Source organism: Scyliorhinus torazame, chromosome X (genome assembly GCF_047496885.1).
Source record: "Scyliorhinus torazame isolate Kashiwa2021f chromosome X, sScyTor2.1, whole genome shotgun sequence".
Lineage (NCBI taxonomy): Eukaryota > Metazoa > Chordata > Chondrichthyes > Carcharhiniformes > Scyliorhinidae > Scyliorhinus > Scyliorhinus torazame.
Genome location: NC_092738.1, coordinates 2,346,942 through 2,359,441, shown reverse-complemented (window position 1 = coordinate 2,359,441; position 12,500 = coordinate 2,346,942). Strand labels below are relative to the sequence as shown.

Below are 12,500 nucleotides of genomic sequence, written 5' to 3'. Positions count from 1 at the left end.
CGTGACCTCCTCCAGTCCCCTGCACCCCTCCCTGTCTCTGTAACCTCCTCCAGCCCTGACACCCCTCCCTATCTCTGTAACCTCCTCCAGTCCCCTACACCCCTCCCTATCTCTGTAACCTCCTACAGCCCCCTACACCCCCTCCCTATCTCTGTAACCTCCTCCAGCCCTTACACCCCTCCCTATCTCTGTAACCTCCTCCAGTCCCCTACACCCCTCCCTATCTCTGTACCTCCTCCAGCTCCCCTACACCCCTCCCTATCTCTGTAACCTCCTCCAAGCCCCCCTACGACCCTCCCTATCTCTGTAACCTCCTCCAGCCCCCCTACGACCCTCCCTATCTCTGTAACCTCCTCTAGCCCCTAGACCCCTCCCTATCTCTGTAACCTCCTACAGCCCCCTACACCCCTCCCTATCTCTGTAACCTCCTCCAGCCCCCTACACCCCCTCCCTATCTCTGTAACCTCCTCCAGCCCCCTACACCCCTCGGCATCTCTGTAACCTCCTTCAGTCCCCTACACCCCTCCCTATCTCTGTAACCTCCTCCAGCCCCCCCTACACCCCTCCCTATCTCTGTAACCTCCTCCAGCCCCCTACACCCTCCCTATCTCTGTATCCTCCTCCAGCCCCTACACCCTCCCTATCTCTGTAACCTCCTCCAGCCCCCTACACCCTCCCTATCTCTGTAACCTCCTCCAGCCCCATACACACCCTCCCTATCTCTGTAACCTCCTCCAGCCCCCTACAACCCTCCCTATCTCTGTAACCTCCAGTCCCCGACAACCCTCCCTATCTCTGTAACCTCCCCCAGTCGCCTACATCCCTCCCTATCTCTGTAACCTCCTCCAGTCCCCCTACACCCCTCCCTATCTCTGTAACCTCCTCCAGCCCCCTACACCCCTCCCCATCTCTGTAACCTCCTCCAGTCCCCTACACCCCCTCCCTATCCCTGTAACCTCCTCCAGCTCCCCTACACCCCTCCCTATCTCTGTATCCTCCTCCAGCCCCTACACCCTCCCTATCTCTGTAACCTCCTCCAGCCCCCTACACCCTCCCTATCTCTGTAACCTCCTCCAGCCCCATACACCCCCTCCCTATCTCTGTAACCTCCTCCAGCCCCCTACAACCCTCCTATCTCTGTAACCTCCAGTCCCCGACAACCCTCCCTATCTCTGTAACCTCCCCCAGTCCGCCTACATCCCTCCCTATCTCTGTAACCTCCTCCAGTCCCCCTACACCCCTCCCTATCTCTGTAACCTCCTCCAGCCCCTACACCCCTCCCTATCTCTGTAACCTCCTCCAGCCCCCTACACCCCCTCCCTATCTCTGTAACCTCCTCCAGCCCCCTACACCCTCCCTATCTCTGTAACCTCCTCCACCCCCTACACCCCTCCCTATCTCTGTAACCTCCTCCAGTCCCTCCACCCCTCCCTATCTCTGTAACCTCCCCCAGTCCCCTACACCCCTCCCTATCTCTGTAACCTCCTCCAGCTCCCCTACACCCCCTCCCAATCTCAGTAACCTCCTCCAGCCCCTACACCCCTCCCTATCTCTGTAACCTCCTCCAGTCCCCTACACCCCTCCCTCTCTCTGTAACCTCCTCCAGCTCCCCTACACCCCTCCCTATCTCAGTAACCTCCTCCAGCCCCTACACCCCTCCCTATCTCTGTAACCTCCTCCAGCCCCCTACAACCCTCCCTATCTCTGTAACCTCCTCCAGTCCCCTACACCCTCCCTATCTCTGTAACCTCCTCCAGCCCCTAGACCCCTCCCTATCTCTGTAACCTCCTCCAGCCCCCTACACCCCTCCCCTATCTCTGTAACCTCCTCCAGCCCCCTACACCCCTCCCTATCTCTGTAACCTCCTCCAGCCCCCTACACCCCTCCCCATCTCTGTAACCTCCTCCAGTCCCCTACACCCCTCCCTATCTCTGTAACCTCCTCCAGCCCCCCTACACCCCTCCCTATCTCTGTAACCTCCTCCAGCCCCCTACACCCTCCCTATCTCTGTATCCTCCTCCAGCCCCTACACCCTCCCTATCTCTGTAACCTCCTCCAGCCCCCTACACCCTCCCTATCTCTGTAACCTCCTCCAGCCCCATACACCCCCTCCCTATCTCTGTAACCTCCTCCAGCCCCCTACAACCCTCCCTATCTCTGTAACCTCCAGTCCCCGACAACCCTCCCTATCTCTGTAACCTCCCCCAGTCGCCTACATCCCTCCTATCTCTGTAACCTCCTCCAGTCCCCCTACACCCCTCCCTATCTCTGTAACCTCCTCCAGCCCCTACACTCTCCCTATCTCTGTAACCTCCTCCAGACCCCTACACCCCTCCCTATCTCTGTAACCTCCTCCAGCCCCTACACCCCTCCCCTATCTCTGTAACCTCCTCCAGCCCCCTACACCCCTCCCTATCTCTGTAACCTCCTCCAGCCCCTACACCCCTCCCTATCTCTGTAACCTCCTCCAGCCCCTACACCCCTCCCTATCTCTGTAACCTCCTCCAGTCCGCTACACCCCTCCCTATCTCTGTAACCTCCTCCAGCCCCCGACACTCCTCCCTATCTCTGTAACCTCCTCCAGCCCCCTACACCCCTCCCTATCACTGTAACCTCCTACAGCCCCCTACACCCTCCCTATCTCTGTAACCTCCTCAGCCCCCCTACACCCTCCCTATCTCTGTAACCTCCTACAGCCCCCTACACCCCTCCCCTGTCTCTGTAACCTCCTCCAGTCCCCTACACCCTCCCTATCTCTGTAACCTCCTCCAGCCCCCTACACCCCCTCCCTATCTCTGTAACCACCTCCAGCCCCCTACAACCCTCCCTATCTCCGTGACCTCCTCCAGTCCCCTGCACCCCTCCCAGTCTCTGTAACCTCCTCCAGCCCCCTACACCCTCCCTATCTCTGTAACCTCCTCCAGCCCCCTACACCCTCCCTATCTCTGTAACCTCCTCCAGCCCCCCTACACCCTCCCTATCTCTGTAACCTCCTCCAGCCCCCTACACCCCTCCCTATCTCTGTAACCTCCTCCAGCCCCCTACAACCCTCCCTATCTCTGTAACCTCCTCCAGCCCCCTACACCCCTCCCTATCTCTGTAACCTCCTCCAGCCCCCCTACGACCCCTCCCTATCTCTGTAACCTCCTCCAGCCCCCTACACCCCTCCCCTATCTCTGTAACCTCCTCCAGCCCCCCTACGACCCTCCCTATCTCTGTAACCTCCTCCAGCCCCTAGACCCCTCCCTATCTCTGTAACCTCCTCCAGCCCCTACACCCCTCCCTATCTCTGTAACCTCCTCCAGCCCCCTACACCCCTCCCTATCTCTGTAACCTCCTCCAGCCCCCTACACCCCTCCCATCTCTGTAACCTCCTCCAGCCCCCTACACCCCTCCCTATCTCTGTAACCTCCTCCAGCCCCCTACACCCTCCCTATCTCTGTATCCTCCTCCAGCCCCTACACCCTCCCTATCTCTGTAACCTCCTCCAGCCCCCTACACCCTCCCTATCTCTGTAACCTCCTCCAGCCCCAGACACCCCCTCCCTATCTCTGTAACCTCCTCCAGCCCCCTACAACCCTCCTATCTCTGTAACCTCCAGTCCCCCGACAACCCTCCCTATCTCTGTAACCTCCCCCAGTCGCCTACATCCCTCCCTATCTCTGTAACCTCCTCCAGCCCCCTACACCCCTCCCTATCTCTGTAACCTCCTCCAGCCCCCCTACACCCCTCCCTATCTCTGTAACCTCCTCCAGCCCCCTACACCCTCCCTATCTCTGTAACCTCCTCCACCCCCCTACACCCCTCCCTATCTCTGTAACCTCCTCCAGTCCCTACACCCCTCCCTATCTCTCTAACCTCCCCCAGTCCCCTACACCCCTCCCTATCTCTGTAACCTCCTCCAGCTCCCCTACACCCCTCCCTATCTCAGTAACCTCCTCCAGCCCCTACACCCCTCCCTATCTCTGTAACCTCCTCCAGTCCCCTACACCCCTCCCTCTCTCTGTAACCTCCTCCAGCTCCCCTACACCCCTCCCTATCTCAGTAACCTCCTCCAGCCCCTACACCCCTCCCTATCTCTGTAACCTCCTCCAGCCCCCTACAACCCTCCCTATCTCTGTAACCTCCTCCAGTCCCCCTACACCCTCCCTATCTCTGTAACCTCCTCCAGTCCTTCCCCTACACCCTCCCTACTCTCTGTAACCTCCTCCAGTCCCCTACACCCCTCCCTATCTCTGTAACCTCCTCCAGCCCCCTACACTCCTCCCTATCTCTGTAACCTCCTCCAGCCCCCTACACTCCTCCCTATCTCTGTAACCTCCTCCAGTCCCCTACACCCCTCCCTATCTCTGTAACCTCCTCCAGCCCCTACACCCCTCCCTATCTCTGTAACCTCCTTCCAGCCCCCTACACCCCTCCCTATCTCTGTAACCTCCTCCAGCCCCTACACCCCTCCCTATCTCTGTAACCTCCTCCAGCCCCCCTACACCCCTCCCTATCTCTGTAACCTCCTCCAGCCCCCTACATCCCCTCCCTATCTCTGTAACCTCCTCCAGCCCCCTACACCCCTCCCTATCTCTGTAACCTCTTCCAGCCCCCTACACCCCTCCCTATCTCTGTAACCTCCTCCAGCCCCTACACCCCTCCCTATCTCTGTAACCTCCTCCAGCCCCCCTACACCCCTCCCTATCTCTGTAACCTCCTCACAGTCCCCTACACCCCTCCACTATCTCTGTAACCTCCTCCAGCCCCCTACACCCCTCCCTATCTCTGTAACCTCTTCCAGCCCCCTACACCCCTCCCTATCTCTGTAACCTCCTCCAGCCCCTACACCCCTCCCTATCTCTGTAACCTCCTCCAGCCCCCCTACACCCCTCCCTATCTCTGTAACCTCCTCCAGCCCCTACACCCCTCCCTATCTCTGTAACCTCCTCCAGCCCCCCTACACCCCTCCCTATCTCTGTAACCTCCTCCAGCCCCTACACCCCTCCCTATCTCTGTAACCTCCTCCAGCCCCCTACACCCCTCCCTATCTCTGTAACCTCCTCTAGCCCCCTACACCCCTCCCGTCGCACTCTTGACTCGTGTCCCTGTTGACGGTGGGCAGGCTTTCTGGGGGTGGGGGGGTTACAGGAGGTGAGTCGCTCTCCGCAGGATTCCCAGCCTCCGACCTGCTCTGGGAGCCGCGGTATTTATACGGCCGGGTCCAGTTCAGTTTCTCATCAATGGTAATCCCCGGGATGTCGATAGTGGTGAGGGATTCATCGATGTTAATGACGTGGAGAGTCGAGGCGGGGGGGGGTCGAGGATTCGCAGCCTCCGACCTGCTCTGGGAGCCGCGGTGTTTATACGGCCGGGTCCAGTTCAGTTCCTGGTCGATGGTAACCCCCGGGATGTGGATAGTGGGGTAGATTCCGCTGATGGTAATGACAGAGTGTCGAGGGGGGGGGGGGGGCGGGGGGGGGGGGCGAGGATTCCCAGCCTCCGACCTGCTCTGGGAGCCGCGGTATTTATACGGCCGGGTCCAGTTCAGTTTCTGATCAAAAGTAACCCCCCAGGATGTCGATAGTGGGGTAGATTCCGCTGATGGTAATGACAGGGAGTGTCGAGGGGGGGGGCGAGGATTCCCAGCCTCCGACCTGTTCTGGGAGCCGCGGTATTTATAGATTCCGCCGATGGTAATGATGGTATTGACGACACGGGTACGGGGTGTTCGGATTCCACTCGCTAAACGCCCCCCCCCCCTTCCCCTTCCCCTTCCCCTCCCGCTCTTATCTCCGCAGAACTCGATGAAGGAGTCCGCCTCGGAGGAGAAGTTGACTCCCGTGGCGCTGGCCAATCAGGTGGCCGGCCTGAAGCAACATCTGGTGACCCTGCAGCTGGAGAAAGTGCTGGGTCCCAACGCCTCCATCGATCTGACGGACCCGGAGGGCGCGCTGGCCAAGTACGTGACCGGCGGGGGGGGGGGGGCCACGAGGGTGCCGCGCGCTCGGTGTGGGGGGGCGTAGGACTGAACGTTACGGAGGCCACTTGAAACGAATTCGCGAGCTGCCTCGTCCCCGCCAGGTCGAGCGTGCCCCCTTCCAGTCGCCGCTGGCGGACGAACGCAGACTTCATACCCGCGACGTAAGCGTCTCTAGTTAAAAGTTCAGTGTGCTGGACTGCAGGGCACGCCAGAAATCGTCCAGAGGCTCCCCGGGGAGTTGCAGTCTCGTGGTCAGGAGGTGCCCGGCGTATAGTTGATTCACCGGTCGAACGTGGTGTCCCATCAGGACCGTCATCGCGTTGGAGTAGGGTAGGGGGGGGGGGGGAAATGTCAGGGCTCACCCGTGAATAGAGGACTTGGGGCTTCTGCGAGTCCGAGGGTTCTTCAGCGGCTGCCCCCCCGAGGTAGCCTTCAGAGCGGGCTAGCCAGTGGTCGAAGGGGGACGTGGCGTTGGCTGCGCGAGGGCTCCGCTGAAGGCGATCAGGCTTCATGCGTCGTTTTTTAAAAAAAAAAATCTCGTTCAATAAATTGATGCACCGTCAATTACCACAAGACGGGAATGGTGGAACAATCGAGGTTTTATTGAGCAAAGATGTTGTGCCTCCTGTAGCTGGAACTAGAATGGCTGCAGCACGGCGAGCACACACCTTTATACACCGCCTAGTGGGCGGGGCCAGCAGGCAGGGATTTACCGCCGTACCTATAATAGCCGGGCAGTGCCGTAATACATATAATATACCACTAGTGGTGTTCGCCACAGACCCAAGGTTGGTGGAGTAGTGGATGAGGGGGAGGGCCGTTGTAGGCAGCAAAGAGACATTGATAGGACGCAGAGCTGGGCCGAGAAGTGGCAGATGGAGTTTAACCCTGATAAGTGCGAGGTGATTCATTTTGGTCGGACAAATTTGAATGTGGATTACAGGGTCAACGGCAGGGTTCTGAGGAACGTGGAGGAACAGAGAGATCTTGGGGTTCATGTCCACAGATCTCTGAAGGTTGCCACTCCAGTGGATAGAGCCGTGAAGAAGGCCTATAGTGTGTCAGCGTTTATTAACAGGGGGCTTGAGTTTAAGAGCCGCGGGGTTATGCTGCAACTGTACCGGACCCTGGTGAGACCCTTGGAGTATTGTGTGCAGTTCTGGTCACCTCACTATAGGAAGGGTGTGGAAGTATTGGAAAGGGAGCAGAGGAGATTTACCAGGATGTTGCCTGGATTGGAGGGTGGGTCTTATGAGGAAAGGTTGAGGGAGCTTTGGAGCGGAGGAGGATGAGAGGCGACTTAATAGAGGTGTATAAGATGATGAGGGGGATAGATAGAGTGGACGTTCAGAGACGATTTCCTCGGGTGGATGTCGCTGTGACAAGGGGGCATAACTATAAGGTTCGGGGTGGGAGATATAGGAGGGATGTCCGAGGTCGGTTCTTTACTCAGAGAGTGGTTAGGGTGTGGAATGGACTGCCTGCTGTGAGAGTGGAGTCGGACACTTTAGGAACTTTCAAGCGGTTATTGGATAGGCACATGGAGCGCACCGGAATGACAGGGAGTGGGAGAGCCTGAGCTTGGCCTCGGACAATGCTCGGCACAACATCGAGGGCCGAAGGGCCTATTCTATGTTGTATTGTTCGATGTGATTGACGAGTATTCCCGTTTCCCTTTCGCCGTCCCGTGCCCCGTGACGTCTGCCACCGTCATCAAGGCCCTCAGCACCATCTTCGCTCTGTTCGGTTTCCCCGCCTACATCCACAGCGATCGGGGATCCCCCTTCGTGAGCGATGAGCTGCGTCAGTTCCCGCTCAGCAAGGGCATCGCCTCGAGCAGGACGACCAGCTACAACCCCCCGGGGGAAACGGGCAGGTGGAGCGGGAGAACGGGGCGGTCTGGAGGGCCGTCCTGCTGGCCCTACGGCCTAGGAATCTCCCGGCCTCCCGGCCGGCAGGAGGTCCTCCCCGACGGATCCACTCCACCCGGTCGCTCCTGTGCACCGCTACTAATGAGACCCCTCACGAGCGTGTGTCTGCCTTCCCCAGGAAGCCCACCTCCGGGGTCTCGCTCCCAACCTGGCTGACAGTTCCTGGGCCCGTCCTCCTCCGGAAGCCCGTGCGGACCAATAAGTCGGAGCCCCTTGGCCGAAAGGGTCCGCCTCTTGCATGCAGACCCGCAGTACGCCTACGTGGCGCACCCCCGACGGGCGGCATGACACCGCCTCCCTGCGGGACCCGGCACCCGCTGGGTCCCCACCCACGACCCCCGACCTGACCCCCCCCCTCTCCCCCGGTTGCCTCACTCACCCCTGCGCCACTCACCCTCCCTCCAGCGCCACTCACCGCAGTCCCCACCCCAGCAAGATCCGCCCCCCCCCCCCCCCCCCCCCCCCCCCCGCCGCCACTGGATCCACTCGGGGGCGACGAAGACGAGGACAACACGCTCCCGGAGTCGCAGGTGACCACAACGGGGCCCACATCATCACCAGGACCGAGGCGATCGCGGCGGAGAGTCAAAGCCCCCGACAGACCTAATTTGTCGCGTTTCCACCACCCCCGCTGGACTTCTTTTTTTTTTTTAAACAGGGGGTGAATGTGGTGAACATCACTAGTGGTATATTATATGTATTACGGCACTGCCCGTATATTAGAGGTACAGCAGGCGGAGTATAAAGGTGTGTGCCCGCCGGGGCTGCAGCCATTCTAGTTCCACCTGCAGGAGGCACAACATCTCGTTCAATAAAGCCTCGATTGTTTCACCATTCTCGCCTTGTGTTAGTCGACGGTGCATCAATGTCATCGGCAGAAATACTTTTCGCTGCACTTCGGTGCAATAAATATCAATCAACCTACTTCTTTGCTCCCTTACCTCCATCGCCGCCCACCCCACCCCACCCCCCCTCACCCCTGCTCTCGTCGCAGGCGCCTGCTTACCCAACTCGACGTCGCCAAAAGCGGGAAAGGACCCCCACCGCCGGCGGGCAGATGCCCCGGCAGTTCCGGAGAGGGCAACTCCATCACCTACGAGCTGCACTACTGGCCAGAGCAGACCCGCTTCACCCAGGCGGCGAAGGTGAGCGGCGGGGTGGGGCTGGGGGGCGGGGGGGGGGGGGGGGGCGGAGAATTGGTGGCTGGGGGGGGGGGGCGGGGGAAACGGAAAGATTATTTGTTTGAAAACAATACGTCGGTGAACCAGATGTGCTTTTCCCCGACGGTCACCGCCGACGACTGCAGAAAGGTGCAATTACGGGGCGGTAAAAGCGAGATCATTTATTTTCGCCGCCGAGACTCGCTCCCGGTATCGGAATTTTCCAACAAGCCCAGGTCGAATCGGCGTGGATTGCATCGGTGTGGGGGGATTTAAATTGGCCGGCTTGTTAGTACAGTGGTTAGCACCGTTGCTCCACCGCTCCAAGGTCCCGGGTTCGATTCCCGGTTTGGGTCACTGTCTGCGCGTTCCCCCCCCCCCACCACCCCCCCCCCCCCCCCCCCCCCCCCCGCGTCTGCGTGGGTCTCCCTCCGGGCGCTCCGGTTTCCTCCCACAAGTCCCGAAAAAGACCGGCTCGCTCGGGTGAATCGGACATTCTGAACTCTCCCTCCGTGCACCCGAACAGGCGCCGGGGAGGGGTGGCGACTAGGGGCTTTTCGCAGTAACCGCACCGCGGTGTTGAGGTCAGCCTGCTTGTGACACGGGTGGAAGAAAATCCTCTCTCCTTTCACTTGGGCAGGTCGCGGAGCTGGAGAAGCGATTGGTGGACCTCGAGGCAGCGGTGGGGACAGCCTCCGAGAGACAGGTATGGGCCTGTGTGTCGGGAGGGTGCGGGGGGGCGGGGGGGGGGGGGGTGTTAGGGTTAGGGTTAGGGGCCTGTGTGTCGGGGTGGGGGGGGGGTGACTCTCTGAAAACAAAGACCGACTGTCGACTCTGCAAGGAGCCTTTGTCAACGTTGTATTCCGTCTGCCAGACCCTAGCCCATTCACTTAGCCGATCCAGATCCCTCTGCAGACTTCCAGTATCCTCTGCACTTTTTGCTTTACCAATCATCCAACTCAAAAGCCTAATCCTGCTTTCGCCCCATAGCCGCCTCTTGAATATATCCAATGTTTCACCATCAACTACTTCCTGGGGTAATGAATCCCACCGGCTCACCACTCTCTGGGTGAAGAAATGTCTCCTAATCCTGTCCGAAATGGTCTACCCTGAATCCTCAGGCTGTGACCCCTGGTTCTGGACACACCCCATCATTGGTGACATCTTCCCCGCATCTCCCCTGTCCAGTCCGGTTAGAATTTTATACGTCTCCATCAGATCCCCCCCTCGTTCGTCTGAACTCCAGCGGGAACAATCCCAACCTCGTCAATCTCTCCTCGTACGTCAGTTCCAGGAATCGGCCTGGTCAACCTTGGCTGCTCTCCCTCGAGAGCAAGAACATCCTTCCTCAGAGACGGAGACCAGAACTGCCCACAATACTCCAGGTGTGGCCTCACCAATCCCCTGTACCATTGCAGCAACACATCCCTGCTCCTGTACTCGAAACCTCTCGCAACGAAGGCCATTAGGGCAGCACTTGTGGATAGCACAGTCGCTTCACAGCGCCAGGGGTCCCGGGTTCGATTCCCGGCTTGGGTCACTGTCTGTGCGGAGTCTGCGCGTCCTCCCGTGTCTGCGTGGGTTTCCTCCGGGTGCTCCGGTTTCATAGAACATAGAACGATACAGCGCAGTACAGGCCCTTCGGCCCACGATGTTGCACCGAAACAAAAGCCATCTAACCTACACTATACCATTATCATCCATATGTTTATCCAATAAACTTTTAAATGCCCTCAATGTTGGCGAGTTCACTACTGTAGCAGGTAGGGCATTCCACGGCCTCACCACTCTTTGCGTAAAGAGCCTACCTCTGACCTCTGTCCTATATCTATTACCCCTCAGTTTAAAGCTATGTCCCCTCGTGCCAGCCATTTCCATCCGCGGAAGAAGGCTCTCACTGTCCACCCTATCCAACCCCCTGATCATTTTGTATGCCTCTATTAAGTCTCCTCTTAACCTTCTTCTCTCCAACGAAAACAACCTCAAGTCCATCAGCCTTTCCTCATAAGATTTTCCCTCCATACCAGGCAACATCCTGGTAAATCTCCTCTGCACCCGCTCCAAAGCCTCCACGTCCTTCCTATAATGCGGTGACCAGAACTGTACGCAATACTCCAAATGCGGCCGTACCAGAGTTCTGTACAGCTGCAACATGACCTCCCGACTCCGGAACTCAATCCCTCTACCAATAAAGGCCAACACTCCATAGGCCTTCTTCACCACCCTATCAACCTGGGTGGCAACTTTCAGGGATCTATGTACATGGACACCTAGATCCTCTGCTCATCCACACTTTCAAGAACTTTACCATTAGCCAAATATTCCGCATTCCTGTTATTCCTTCCAAAGTGAATCACCTCACACTTCTCTACATTAAACTCCATTTGCCACCTCTCAGCCCAGCTCTGCAGCTTATCTATATCCCTCTGTAACCTGCTACTTCCTTCCACACTATCGACAACACCACCGACTTTAGTATCGTCTGCAAATTTACTCACCCACCCTTCTGCGCCTTCCTCTAGGTCATTGATAAAAATGACAAACAGCAACGGCCCCAGAACAGATCCTTGTGGTACTCCACTTGTGACTGTACTCCATTCTGAACATTTCCCATCAACCACCACCCTCTGTCTTCTTTCAGCTAGCCAATTTCTGATCCACATCTCTAAATCACCCTCAATCCCCAGCCTCCGTATTTTCTGCAATAGCCTACCGTGGAGAACTCTGACCCGGAGATCAGAGGCTGAATGCCCTTGACTGCTGAAGTGTTCCCCGACTGGAAGGGAACATTCCTGCCGGGCGATTGTCGCGCGATGTCCGTTCACCCTTGTCGCATCCTTCCCTGCAGCGCATGAGGTAGGCAACGCTGGCCGAGTCGTACGTGTTAAGCTCGCGATTCGAAACAAACCTGTCGGACTTTAACCTGGTGTTGTAAGATCTAAGATATAAGCACTAGGAGCAGGAGTCAGCCATCTGGCCCCTTGAGCCTGCTCCACCATTCAATGAGATCATGGCTGATCTTTTGTGGACTCAGCTCCACTTTCCGGCCCGAACACCATAACCCTTAATTCCTTTATTCTTCAAAAAACTATCTATCTTTATCTTAAAAACATTGAATGAAGGAGCCTCAACTGCTTCGCTGGGCAAGGAATTCCAGAGATTCACAACCCTTTGGGTGAAGAAGTTCCTCCGAAACTCAGTCCTGAATCTACTTCCCCTTATTTTGAGGCTATGCCCCTAGTTCTGCTTTCACCCGCCAGTGGAAACAACCTGCCCGCATCTATCCTATCTATTCCCTTCATAATGTTTCTATAAGATCCCCCCTCATCCTTCTAAATTCCAACGAGTACAGTCCCAGTCTACTCAACCTCACCTCGTAATCCAACCCCGTCAGCTCTGGGATTAACCGAGTGAATCTCCTCTGCACACCCTCCAGTGCCAGTA

The 12,500-nt window shown here is 57.9% G+C and overlaps 1 protein-coding gene across 1 annotated transcript in view; it reads left to right on the top strand.

The window, feature by feature from the left end:
* Nucleotides 1–12,500, top strand: part of LOC140405376 (dynactin subunit 2-like) — a 56,712-nt gene that overhangs the window by 35,293 nt on the left and 8,919 nt on the right. Inside the window, 3 exon segments of the mRNA XM_072493702.1 lie at nucleotides 5,784–5,944; nucleotides 8,891–9,041; nucleotides 9,697–9,762. Of these exon segments, the coding sequence (XP_072349803.1) occupies nucleotides 5,784–5,944; nucleotides 8,891–9,041; nucleotides 9,697–9,762 (378 nt within the window).